This window comes from Haliotis rufescens, unplaced genomic scaffold (assembly GCF_023055435.1).
Source record: "Haliotis rufescens isolate VD_foot unplaced genomic scaffold, xgHalRufe1.0.p SCAF_20, whole genome shotgun sequence".
NCBI lineage: Eukaryota > Metazoa > Mollusca > Gastropoda > Lepetellida > Haliotidae > Haliotis > Haliotis rufescens.
Window position 1 is genome coordinate 1,133,926 of NW_025963891.1, and position 14,574 is coordinate 1,148,499.

Genomic DNA, 14,574 nt, shown 5'->3' on the forward strand with positions numbered 1-14,574 from the left:
CTTATTCTATCATCTTGTCCCCCGGGTTCGTCGGGGAATCTTTAAAACTCATTCATCTACCTTCAGATTCAAGATGTAAACCCTATCGCCCTGAACTTTTGTTTTGATTCTACACTTGTGTAAATATTTTAGAATTATTGTGTATATTTCTGCAAGAATACTTACATGAAAGAAATTGTGAAGTCAATTTAAGTTGTTTATTTCGATATTTGTGTGTATATTAACCTACATGTATCTCCATATCATCATCGAAATCACTATCTTTCCTGACATCGGACCAAAAATATGTATATTTCTTTTAAATATATTCCAATTTAGCCCAGGGATGTCTGTTTCTGTTATAATAAACTTACAGACCTGAACCTAAATAGTCTAATTCTACTTCACAAGATGCATCCAGGGATAACGTGAAATCAGCAGAGTCTTATAAGTATCTTCAAGGAGTTTATTTTTTCTGAAATAAATCCACATATATGATGAGGCCATTTATGGCCATCGCCCATTCAGTGATAATAAACATCCCCAGCATCACACATGGAAGTAATTGTGTATATTTATGTTCATTCAAACGAAAACACTTAAAGACAAAATTAAGTTATGGGCAGAGAGGCTATGTGTGCGAAACCACAAGGTTGACGTGATACAGGGGTTTTGAAGTAATTTCAAGAAGCTCTTGGTTATTCTAATGAATTGGATTTCTTCAAAAGGTTAAACTTCACTGTTAATATATATGAACAGTATTTATGATTAACATAAAATTAAGATGGAACAAAACTTATTTTTTTTAAAGTTCTTGGATTATTTCTTCCTCCCTAAGTTCTTTGAAAGTATAATAATAACTGAAAATGCTCTTTTTCATAATATGCGTATTTGGCACATATTTTGTTTTATTCTAACTGGTCTAGTAGATATAGCTTCTGCCCCTAGAGCGGAAGGTCAGTGGTACAATTTCCTGGTCACGTCATTCCAAGAGATGTTAAAAGATGGTACTTGTTGTTACCCTGCCTGGCATTCAGCATAAAGGGATAAAACAAGAATTTGTCGACTTGGAATCAGTATACTGTGTCTGAGTGGGGTATCCATGTTCAACTGCGGCAAGGTATCTCAGTGGGCTAGCATCAGTCTGGACGATTACAAGAAACAATACACAAACAATGCACATAGTTCTAAAAGCAATCATCTTGACAGCGACATTAACCTCATTTCACCTCATTTGTTTTATTCCCTTTCATATTTTTGGCTTTTAAGTCCCAATTCAGGCATTGTAAACAAGATAATCCACAAAACGAGAAATTACATTCATCTGACCTCATATTAATCATGTTAATGTGTATTTTAATGGTAAAAACACCAGAGCTTCTTTCCTTGTCCTTCCAGCTTACTTCTTTTCAAGCACAATGGTATATTTTTCTATTTTTCTCTGTAAGGCTAGACTGGGTTTAGGTTTCAGCTTCCAAAATTTCACAAATTCTTTTCTTGCTGACATTAGTTATGGGTCTGTGTAAATGTGGACTTATTTAGATCTGATGCAAACATTCCGACTATGTCCAACTTCATGGGTTCTATTAATGGACTGATGACCATACCAGTAATCTTGTGAAAACACCATTCCCATTGGACAGTTAATGACAAATCAATTTCCTTTTTAATGCTTGCATTTATAACCTAGGTGAAATGTACGTCTAATTACACATTTTATGCGAAGTACTTTCAGCATGAGATTTACGACTGAGATAACTCGATTTATTCCAAATTTATCTTAAATATTCCACTTGGTGTCAGTAGAGGCAGTTTGATGTGAGAAGATGAAATTTATGTCTACACGCCAATGGTGGAACTGCTGCTGTAAAGACTCTGTGGAAGCTACCGTCTCTGGCATAAGAAACTAGACCTAGGCACTTGTGTCTGGAGGAGTAACTTCCATAATTAGATCATAATTTTCAGATTAGTTGTCAGGAATGTATGAGTCACAATTTACACGATTAAGTCTCTCTTTCATTGTGCTTCTTACACTCTTTGAAGACCACGAAGTGACGTGAAGCCAGTCAAAAGACTCCGACATAATTTGTGGCAACCAAATCCCTGACATGTTGGTATCCAAATGTGTGATCCCTTGCTCTAGCCGTGCACTCTCGTTCCAAGAGGAATATTTCTCAGCCTTGTCAAATCTTGGTGCCAACTGTTCCTAGTTTAAAGATTCCCTGATAATTTGTTCACTTTGATGGCAAGAAATATTTCCAATTATAAATAACGTTTAGTTAGAGTCTGTCAACTGGTCATACTGATACAAACGAGGAAAAAATGGTTAAAACCTGGAAGATGATTCAGTCCATTAGAGTGGAAAGTTTAGATAGCACCGAAACCTTAATCAAACTTGACTAACAAGCTCAGTGCATACTGACAATTATGACAGGACTGGGATGAATTCTGACCTGGCATTACCATGTCTTTTATCATAGTTTACCAAATTGATTTTGCAGATGTTATAATACTGCTAATGGAATGTTGAAACTGTCTTGCCAGGGTTGTATACTTTTAACGTAGATTTAAGTCAGAATTTGTAAAAGCCCAGAGCAAATCTTATTTCAAACAAATGTTTTGATGTGTTTATTATAGAATCCATTACCCTGTGATATACATAAGGTTAAAAGCATAGTTGTATGACCTGCCATGGAAGCCGGGGTGAGATTTTAGGGAAATAAACAGCTGATAAAAATGCAATGACGCTTTGCCATTTTGGCAGTATGTTATATATTTTGACACTCTGTTATCAACAAACGTTCCTTCCAGGGGACATGCTCTATTTCTTATCAAATTTCACCATAATATTTACATTTAAATCTATATTTTCAAACAGGGCCACTGTGTGTGTGCTTGTGTACTCATGTTACCATGGTTACATTTAATGATGGGGGCTCCTCATTATCCTCTTCTGGGGAAAATGTCACCTATTATAAACTTAAATAATAAATCTGTTTGAAAAACATTAAGAATTTGTAATACATGTGCAAGCACAATCAACACACTTGTCCATGAAATCAACATCCAGCTGTTCAGAAACATGACAGCAATCTGGGCATTGCCTATGTGTAGATTGTGTGTAGATGTAGGGTCGTGTCATTGAGTTTGTAAGACTTTACCATTTATTTTTTCTGGCTATTTAAGAACAGGGGGTTATTGTTATCCAGTTGTTTTTTCTTCTATTGGTGAAATATGGTTTCAATTATCGCCCATAAGCAAGGGACCAGTCTAGAGTGTAGAGGTTTTTTTCTCACAGTTTCTCCACATCAACTTTCTATACCCCCTGGCTCTACTTTATCATGGCGGAGTCCCATGACCATAAATAAACACATGAAGGAGAGGCGGCAGTCACAAAAATCATACAGTTTTCCTCTCAGATAATTCGTCATAGTGCACATTCAGAAGTGATATTACTTTGATTTAGGGTGAAGCACTGTGAGAGCTATCATTTTATAGTTTAAGCTCCAGCAATAAATCTCCAATTATGACACGCATATAGCATGCGGTAGAAAATTGCATGCTAATTATTCAAGTAGCTTGGCAGATAAGTGGTAAATGATATATGAGAAGTGTTTTGTTTTTTATTTTAAATCACAGTTTGTGATCAAATTGGAAATGTTGCTTTGAATACGGAACAAATTTAATCACATCTGCATGTGAACATTTTGACAATATTTGTGTTGAATGGCTTGTGTTTGAAACAGAGAGCACACGCTGCTATGCAGAATGATAATATCCCTTTGAACAGTTTACAATCTAATTTGACGTGCTAAAAGCTGCGTTTCCTTCTCATACTGTTAGCATATAAATTTTAATTCATGAATAAGGGTGTTGCTATTGATAGCAATAAATGCCCATACAGAACGTTCAATGCTTTGATGACACTTTAGATCCCTGCTGTTATTTAATTATTTTTTTATTTTTTTTATATTTGTCGTTATTGTTTGCTTTCATCTTAAAAGTATACAAATGGGTTTTTTTAAAACAAAGACTTTGTTTTTCTTCCAGGCAATACCCGGGCCAGGGAAATATGAGATAAAAGGCCAGTTTGAAATGCCACACCCAAAGATTAATACAGATGGAATTGAAGTCGAGCACCCACCATTCATGTCCCAATCAAAAGTGAGTGCAAATTACAATCAGTGTGTGTGAGTACAATCATGGCAGGTATTTTGTGATAACTTGAAAAGATAAGACACTTCTACCAGGCTTCATGTGGGTGCACAAGTGTCATGAAAAATATTCATTTGTTCATTGTAGAGATTTCAACCACTGAAGACAATCACCCCTGCCCCCGGGGTGTATAATGACCCGAGATCGGCACTGGATTCCCTAAAGCGTGTGACGGGGCTGAAGAGAAGCCCGTTTGGTCAGACGTCTGTCCGTTTCAACATTGAAGGGCCAGTCAAGAAGACACCAGGTAAAATCCCTCTCTTCAGATAATCTCCATGTTGGGCAAGAGTTGTCTCCCTTTGTTTGTAAGTCTTGCCAAGGACTGTAGTGGTGTAAGGAGGAAAGTGTTCAGTTCTGGATCGGAGAATTACAATGGAATTGAGTGGGAGATCATAACATGATTGTTATTTATTGACTACAAATAATTTGAAAAACAATATTACATTAGAAATGTAAACATGGTAAAAATATATAATAAATATATATTTTGTGTTGAATCATATCATATTCCTTTTATTGAGTGAATAATTTTGATGTTGAAATATATTTATGTTGATTGATATAAATTTAAGTATGAATTAAATGCAATATAGAGTTGGTACAGAATTTTCATTGCCATGCCAAGTGGCACATTTTTCAAATTTGCAATATGTGACAGATTAAGAATATGCAGTGAATAGTCCTGGAAATTTCCAGGATTCAAATCCAATGTAACCAACACATTTCAATCAATCAGACTGCAGCACTGACTCCCATTCGTTTTACAGTTGTGTTGAGTAGTTGGATGGTAAATACATCCTATAATTCTCTTCATCAAGATGAAGAAGAAGGTTATAAGAGTCATCAGTATCACCATGATAACACAACCAATGACGTGTTTGACCATGTAACCAAGGCATTCATGATGTGGAATAATAAGTGGATAATTTACGTAGAACAGTTTCATAAGTTATCATTGTTGGGAAATTGGTTAACAAATGTGTATGTGAAGTTAATGCATGCATGTATGATATCCGAGCTGCACGAGCAGTTGTTCTGTGCTAAGAAACAAGAACTGGGGTAATAAATCAGGCATTGTAGGCGAAATGTGGAGCAGAGCTACATTTAGATTCTGCCACGGTACAAGCACTTCCCTGTGTTGACATCAACTGTTCACTTGGTATAAATCATTCATTCTTAATGTATCACCTCATTCTTTATTTCAAGGGGATAGAAAACATTTACTGGATAATGTGCACACGATTTGCTAGTGCAAGTCAGTAAATGCCTCAACCCTGATTCAGAATTATTTTTGCACATTTGTAGGTGCTGGCATGGAAAAGGATGTTAGTTGTTTATATTATTTTGGCCAATTTTGTTTTTGATTTTTTTACCTTATAACTTCAAATCTTATTTGATAAACAGTTTTATTTTATTACTATTTATTATCCAGACTAATATATGTTATTCCCATAGTCGGGGGCACAGGGCTCAGTTGTCTAAGGCGCTGCTATTTGCTGTGCAGAGTTACATCCCTTGGTAAACCTATGATGCCAGAAACCTATGATTGCAGGTTTGAATCCTGATTCGCCCTGATTATGTTTCTAGGATTGTCAGCACCATACCCATGCTTGTGGGTTTCACCGAAGTGGTAAACGTCTGAGACCTGCATCACTTCGGGCTTTCCTCCCACATTAAGCTGACACGCCGTGATATAACTGGAATACTGTTAAAAGCGGCGTTAAACCCAACTCACCCTCTATTCCCACGGTCAGGGTTAACAGATAACAGGATTAACGAAACATGGGTACAGAGTGATCTCCCTTTATGTGTAAAAACATGACACTCTGAAAGTGCCCAGAAGCTGAGGTTTCCAGACTGAGATTCAGATTTCATTGTAATTAAAAACAGCAACTTTTTACCTGAAACTCAAACTCAATCTAAAGTGATCAAGTTGTAATTGTAGGTCCCGGAGCGTACAACATCGGTGGTATGGGTGCAGAGAGCATGAGGAAGGCCTACTTGGAGAGTACGCGCAGAGGGGTGTTCGGGACAACATCCACCAGGATCCAAGCCATTGCAAAGAAGGACGAGGTAGAGAAACCTGGCCCTGCCCACTACCAAGTGAAAGAAAAACCATTCAAGAGTCGCTACCAACAACTATCATCAAACTTCGCCTCTGTTACCTCACGGCTAACTGAACCTCAAGCAACAGTCAAGGTGAGAATATTTTTTTACAATTTATTTTCTCATGGTATTTTTTCTCTCTTAAAATTAGTTGTCAGCTGACTTGATCTACTGCTTAATCTCAAGGAAATGCGGCATTCAAAGAAGAAGACTTGAGTATTTTGTTGCTGGGTACAGATGGCCATGCAATGCATGGGAAGTGAATGCATGTGCAAATCATGCATTCTGACTCGATGTCCCAGAGATGATGAAATTTATTTTTCCCTGCCAGACAATAGATCTGACAGAAATTCAACTATTGCCAGACCCGCTGTTCTTCTTTCTGTCCGACGGGAATTTTCTCATATGTCTAAACTTAACCCTGCCATGAAAACGGTTTGACGCGAGACTCATTTTTTGACAAAATTCTGGAAAATAGTCCCAGTCAGTGAGTTGTTGGGTATCAGACAATAGACCTGACAAGAAGCTGAGATTCATCAGAGCTTCTGATGTTCCCCTGTGCCGGAGTCAGACAGTTTTCCTCATCTTTTGGTGCCCCGCGTCTTCTCAATGAACTGTCTGTTTATGAGGTATGCCCTTGCAGGTTTTTCTCAAGCTGGTTAACCAATTATGGAGTCAGATTTTAAACACTGAACTTAAACAATATGAATCCCCATATTTGAAACAGGGGCATCCCAGTGGATCAAAGTGTATATAGTGTAACTTTCAGACCATGGTTTCCCCTCATCACTGTACAGATGTATTTATGGTAAACAGTTTTATTTTTATAAACTTCACGTTTGGAGCTTCACAGCAAGGAAGCTTCAAAGTTGTATTTTTTCAGTTTGGAAGTTGAAAGTTTTTACAAGTAGGGGTATCACCTTTCTCCTGAAAGTGCAAGGAATGGCCTTTCACATGCCTGGATGCATGTTAGCATTCTGTTTGTCAAGATCTTTGATAATCTGACTTTTAAAAGGTTAATGCTAAACATTTGGTCATAGGTAGAAAAATTCAGACATCATTTTCTCAGATAAATATGTTGACGCCATGAAATGTGTTTTGAAACAAAGCAGGAGCAGAAGATGTTTGATTGCTGTGGAAATTGTGGAAATGGTGGAAATGTATGACATATGTGTCCCCAGTATTGTGACGGAGGAATAGGAGGGAGAGGAGGGGGGTGGATGAGGTCTTTGAAGAGGTAATCCTGGGATGGTGTTTCGTGACTCAACTGGGAGAAGTTAGGCTCACATTGCCAGCTTTTTTTTTCAGAAGCTATTATGAAATATGAGGAAACAGAGTCTGTGGACATTGTCATAGGGATAGCAGGCAGGTTGTCGTGTTCTGGAATCAGGATGCAAACGGTTCATGATGCTTTAGGGATTGAAGTTTCCTGGTGAAATGATCAAAAAAAAGGTTGTCAATTTAGGGAAGTTGCAGTTTTTATTTTGTGTTTAATATTCAAAACTTTGAAGAATATTTTGAATTATGTTTGTGGTGTCCCTGAATTCACCCATTATTTCTCAATGGTCAGTTCAGTGTAAGGAACTGGCACTAGTCCTATAGCCTTAACCATAGTGGTTATAATATCCAAAGTAGAAATTACAAATATTTTCAATTACAAGATTTCCTGACTATTTCATCATTACTTCGTTTCTACCACCATTTAGCTGTCTAAACCTATTCTTTCACAGTCAGTGTGAGAAACTGGGGTTTCTCTGGACAATTTGTTTACTTTAGCAAACTACCGGGCAAAAAAAAGCATACACTTGCAAATTGGATTTGAAAAAATAAATTACAAATCAAAATGCTTAAAAGCTAAAAAAACTTGCCAAAACACTGCAAAATTTATGTCCAAAACACATTGATGATATTTTATAAAACTATGATAAAGTTCAGTCACAGTTGTGGGGCCCTATGGTATGAATATTTATTGCAATACATTCCATTAGAGAGCAGATGCAATGAAAAACACAGCTAATGAAAACCTAAAGACACTGTGCCCTGTCATTAGCCTCTATACACACCTTTGATAAGATAAGATATAGAGGATATCATATGAGCGTTCATGTCATACTATGTTTACAACACGAGTGTCTAAATTCCGGCATTTCTCAAGCAATATAATGTTCTATTTATTACCTAAGAAGATGTCTACATACAGAGACAAATTTTAGTGTTTACCTATAAGGACAGCACAACCACAATTTGTTGAATGATGGCATCAATCTTCTGCTATTACATAGTTTTTAGTGTGACGCCATTCCTACCTCACGTCTAAGGCACCGCGATTTGCTGTGCAGAGTTGCATCCCTTGGCCACGCCAGAAACCTATGATCGTGGGTTCTAATCCCGGTTCGCCCCGATTATGTTTCTAGGTTTGTCAGCACCATACCCGTGCTCGTGGGTTTCACCGAAACCACATTAAGCTGACACGCCGTGATATAACTGGAATACTGTTAAAAAGCGGCGTTAAACCCAACTCACTCACTCACTCACTCACTCACTCACTCACTCCTACCTCACGTCACAATAAGATTCAATGACGTCAACCATGCCATCTGGATGACGGAAACAATACACTGATGACTCGTGACGTCATACGACCCAAGGGCACATATGAGTTTACATGTATTGTATGTGAAGTCTTCATGTTGACTGTTATATGATTCAGCAGTTAACACTGCTTTGTGGTTCAGACGGGATAGGTGGATGACTGATTGGTGTGTGTGGAAACACATGTGTTTTGCCATAAAAAGCAGGTTTTTCTTTAATTCATCCAGAGCAAGAACAAACTTCAGTCTTGAGCCTTTTAAGCTTTTCCACATTTCACATGTGGAGGGAGGCGTAGTTTGTGTGTGATTAGTGTTGTCAATGATTGATATAGGGCTGAGGGAAGATTGTCAACATCCACAAGCCCACAGCAAGCTGACAGAGACCCCACCCTAAAACATGCCGGTCCAGTCACTTGGAATCATGTCTTCACAGAGCAGACATACTCTTCAATTTGGGAATCAATCTGTATCTCAGGGGAAACCGGCCTCCTGCTTAGACTTGATGGAACTTTGGCCAAAGTTAAAAGAGGAGGAAAAATTATGCGAGTTGAACAAGCCAGCTTCAATAAGCGTTTCAAGCCACTGCCTGAAATCTGTAAACAAAAAGACAAAGCTATTTTCTGTTGGATGTCACCAAGAATTTTGTTTGACACTCCAAAGTGCAGATATGGCAGCTTACCAACCACCAGTCAGATGTTACAACCAGTGATTGTCCCCAGCCTAGAAATCTTATCTCTTGTCAAGCTCCTCACAGCTGGAGGTTTCTGGTGTAATTAGAAGCTTCCCTGCAAACAGACCACCTTTTATTTTAGCCAAGAGAGCAGGTAATTTATTGATGAAGAAGAGGGGTATCCAGCTGGCTTGTTTCAGGGTTGGGGGCTAATTTCTGGGTAGCTTTACTCTCACTCGACAATCTGACAAGCCTCTTCAGGATACTCATCTTGTTTGGTTGGTGGATACACAGATCAAGATTACCACTAAACTGTTGTTATGTGGAGGTTCCCTCGATAGGCTTGTTTTTCTTACAGATAATTTGGTTTGCTTTGAAACTTTACCTGTTTTCATTGAGAGACCTAGTTTTTCAACGATTTGTCTGCCCGAAATACGTACTTTATGCGGTTTTGATGGGATCGTTGGCCATATTGAATTAATGTAATGCACTGGTTGAAGCTAAGTTGACTTTAATTGTTACAGTACTTAAAAGTGGATATACAGAGAGAAACAGATTCCTGTGTTGTGGAGAAACGTGGAATGAATGAGACAGCTTGCCAGTTGTGTTTGTTCATTTGTTGTTGTAAAACGTAAAGGTTTGGATTTTCAAGTGTGGGATGTCTTCCGTTTAAAAAGTGAATTTACAAATTTAAGAAAATAACTGAAACATGTCGTTGAGGAAAATTGACATGCACTTGAGGAGTGCTGTCTGGTCTCTCCCGACTGAGAAATCCTAATTAGAAGGCATGTGCCCAGCATAATGCTGTGATTGCACGAGCTCTTTGTTTGTGAAAAAATGGACTTGAAGAAATACGCTATTTTCCCAAAGCTATTCAACCACATTCTACAAATATTTGTGAGTTAACTGTTTCAATTACTGTAAAAGTCTTTTTTGTTTCTTATTTTGTACTTTTTGAAATTTTTATTGTCACTTTCAGATTTTTCAGTTTTGAAAATAGATTTGAAGTGAGTTCAAAATAATTATATTGTGAAAAAATGTTTTTTGAAAAAAAAGGAGCAAAAACATCGTTAAGATTCTTAAGACTCGTTTGAAGTCACAAGAAAACAGATTATGATTTATTCAAGAGGATATCCTTTATGTCAAGAGTGGGTCTTAAATAGTTTTTTCTGTTTAGTAATTGTCTTAAAACAGTTCCAGCAAATTTGATTAAGGGTCCACCTCTCCTTCTTTCCGTCATGAATATTTTAGTCACTCGATTTTTCCCCAGCAAAATCAGGGTGGGAAAATTGACTAGTGGTTGAAATAACGAGCTAATTGGCTAATTAATGTTTAGCTAATCAAGTCAAGATGGCAGGCAGTTGACAAACACTTGACTTGCAGTCGGACTTACACTTGTGACAGCGAGGTGGCGTTACTTCTGTAACAGGACTTCATGTTGTCTTGTGCAAGCCAGCTGCTGCTACAATACTTTGGTATTAATGACACTTCAAGCTCAAAGTGTAACCAGATTAAATCCCAATATATTTGATCTTTTGTGAGAGGTGTTATTCGGAATGGCTAGCACCTTGGCCGAATGTGCTGTCAGTTTCATGCTGGACAGCCCATCTGGTGGTCAGATTTCTGGACACAAGTTGAGCTGTGAGGTCACACATTGACCTTTCAGGTCACGAAATTGGGGGATGAATTTCTGCAATTGGGGATGTAACCAGTGAAGGTTAATTACATCAACAAAATCACTACATCAAACCTGAATATCAATCAGTTAGTCACAGGACTGTCATGTTCAAAGACAGGAGTATTTAATGTTATCGTTAGAGTATTAAGGCAGGCAGTCGAAAATAGCATAAACTGAAGATACAGCAGGCGAAAAGCTGTTTATTGAATGATTGATGAAAAAATCAATGCGCGTTCATAGTATTGTATGAGTCAGCAATTGTAGTGTGTTTAGAGTCCCCTAACAGGCTTTGGGTGAGACTGATTTGATCAAATCCAAGTTGGTTTTGCTTCGGGAGACATCCAAACCATTTTTGCAAGTTCCAAATATTTTTCCAAAAGGCAAATTCAAAATTTGGAAAGTCAGTTTTATGGTTGCTTTAATTGATCATAATAGCAGAAAGTGTATGATTCAGTGTTGAATTTGTATCTTTTTGTATCAATGATATTAGTTTCTTTATGCTGTTTTGATCTGAGAGAGCAGTTTATTTTTCGATATTTTAACTATATTAAAAAAGCGTCACATTCATTTTTATATCCCATCCCTCTTTCATGAAAATATGAAACTACTATCTCTTTGATTGTGTTTGCTAAACTCAGTTTTCTACAATGAAGGAGCTGAGATGCTGTGTTTTAGTAGCGCTGCTTTGTAATCTGATACTGCTGTCCAGGCTTTCTTTATCTAATAAGGTTGTTGTGCTCTGCTGGGGATTTCTCTGGGTTCGGCCATCCAGAAGAATTGAAATTTATTTTTCACAAGTTTTTAATGTATTACTTAATTTTCTGGTTGACCTGAAAGAGGCATTTTCTGTGGCAAATTAGTGAAGTGTATCCAATGAGTGTGTTAGTTAATTAGGTAATTATTTGGCTTTGAATTAGTCAACATGTTCCTCTAAATGATAATGAATTAACAGTGGTCATTGGTTGTGCTACCGCAAGACTCTTTTGTCAAGGTGTCGTGTTGAGAATCGATCAAGCAGCAAGTGTATGTCCCATCTGTATGCATCAACTGAAGGTGCTCAGTTCATTTGATTAATAAGGAGATGTTATCAGGTAAACATGATCACTGCAGAACAGAAAATGATACAGATTCAAAACACGTGGCTGCATAAATTTGATGGTATTGTTCTCCCCAAACCCCTGCTGACAAACCACTGACAGGCCCCGCCCTTTTCCACTCCATACCCCCTGGGGCAGCTCACGAGCGAAGCAGAAAGATTATGGCCATAAATCATGTCTTACCATCTGCTTAAAATTATTCCATCTGAGGTTTCCACACTAATCCCATTCCTGGAAATAGTCGTCCGTGTAGTAGTATAACTTACATCAAATTATGGGTATTAGTTTAATTGTGACAGGAAGAGGGATGGGGAAGTTGTTACTGCATGAAGGTACTCATTAGAACCCAGTTAGATCATATCTGTTCTTTTGTTGCATAGTCATATAGGTGGTGGATGGTAGCCGTACCAGGTCGACAGCAGGCCTGTGACAAGGATCTCCATATGCTACTTGATTGCAACTGATAATCTTTTAATGAGGATTTTCTACTTTTTATGTTCATTGACCCTTTTTTCCGATTTCATTGCTATTGTTTGGAAGGAAAGAAAACTGATCATATTTGCTATAAAACTGCTATTACTCTTTAATTAGAAAAGTCGGTACCATCAGTTTGTAATCATAGTAAGAGGACTATGAAGGCAGAATGATTTTGTGAGGCCTATCATCAGTACCCATGAATTTCATATACAAACTTTTAGTAATAATAGTTGTCATGTTGTATGTTTTGTTGTAATATTGTTTTGATTAAGAGTCATATGTAATCTTTTTGGGAAACATAAAAATGTTGGTCCCAATATGCAAATATTTTTGTATAGGTACAAAGACAAAATGTATTAGCGGGATAACAGTTTGCGCCACGGTGTGGGAACTATAGTTGTCTTGAATACAGTATGACTGCTTACCATGCCAGCCCAGCTTCTAAGCGTGCCTACGACATATCGCTCACTTTAGCCTCCATGTTGAAGGGACAATTGTTTTGATGTTTTAGTTAATCCTCTGATGGGAGGTATCCCCATGAGTTTGTCTGCAGGTTTTGTCAAGAAATTTTTCATCCATTTCTGCCGAATGAAATGCATTCTGAACGAGAGTGAAATCATCGAAACTGGTCCAAAATGGATAACAATTGTACATCAGGGAACGATAACGCCAAGTTTTGTTGGCGCGACCCAAGTCAAATGGTTTTCGTCATCGCTTTCTGTCACATTGAAATTAAGTTTTAAAACGCAGTTCACACCAGGGGCCTGCTGCCATCATTTGGCTCCAGCCACGTAAGGTTGTGCGGAATCTTTAAGTCATGAATAATGATATGATTTCAATGAAGTTTAAGCTATTATTTCAATACTGCAGTCTCCAGGCTGGGAGAAAAGTCAGCAGGGATCTGTCTATAAATATACAAGACTGACTTGGATTGTCTCAAGGAAAGTTGTCTCGTGTCTGGGGACACTGTGAAGCGTTGCCTGGATGGATGGGGGTTTGGGGTGGGGTTGGGGGGTGCTGAATATGTTGTGATGGGTGGGGTTACAAGCAAGGGACTGATTGACAGTTTAGGGGATGATTAGATCGCATGCGGAAGGGGTTAGTTGGTTACTGGGGGTGATTGGATGTGGTTTGATGTGATTGGAAAGAGTGTTTGAGGTTTCGGAGTTTGGGATTAGGGGTGTGAAGGAGATAGGAAGGGTGGGATGAGGTAGGAAGGGTGGGATGAGGTAGGATGTTTAAAGGGGAAGCACAATGAGGGTGGGAAGGAGATGGAAGGGATGGATGCAAGGAGGAGAACTTTTGAGATCAGTGAGGCATTCAGCTGGGGTGAGGTTGATGGGTGGGATCCATTCAGCTGGGGTGAGGGTAAAGAGGGTGCATTCAGCTGGGGTGAGGGTGAAGAGGGTGGGGACATCCAGATGGGGTGAGGGTGAAGAGGGTGGGGACATTCAGCTGGGGTGAGGGTGAAGAGGGTGGGGACATCCAGATGGGGTGAGGGTGAAGAGGGTGTGGACATCCGGCTGGAATGAGGGTGAAGAGGTGGGGAGGTGCATTCAGCTGGGGTGAGGGTAAAGAGGGTGCATTCAGCTGGGGTGAGGGTGAAGAGGGTGGGGACATCCAGATGGGGTGAGGGTGAAGAGGGTGTGGACATCCGGCTGGAATGAGGGTGAAGAGGTGGGGAGGTGCATTCAGCTGGGGTGAGGGTGAAGAGGGTGTGGACATCCAGCTGGAATGAGGGTGAAGAGGTGGGATGCATTC

General features: G+C 38.7%; 2 protein-coding genes across 7 annotated transcripts in view; both read left to right on the forward strand.

Annotated features, from left to right (window-relative positions):
* Window positions 1–14,574, forward strand: part of LOC124151044 (netrin receptor UNC5C-like) — a 420,080-nt gene that overhangs the window by 153,353 nt on the left and 252,153 nt on the right. The window lies entirely within an intron of this gene.
* Window positions 1–14,574, forward strand: part of LOC124151045 (sperm-tail PG-rich repeat-containing protein 2-like) — a 91,178-nt gene that overhangs the window by 13,035 nt on the left and 63,569 nt on the right. The window contains exons 7-9 of the mRNA XM_046523335.2: window positions 4,030–4,143; window positions 4,282–4,441; window positions 6,140–6,393. Of these exons, the coding sequence (XP_046379291.1) occupies window positions 4,030–4,143; window positions 4,282–4,441; window positions 6,140–6,393 (528 nt within the window). The remainder of the gene's footprint in view (window positions 1–4,029; window positions 4,144–4,281; window positions 4,442–6,139; window positions 6,394–14,574) is intronic.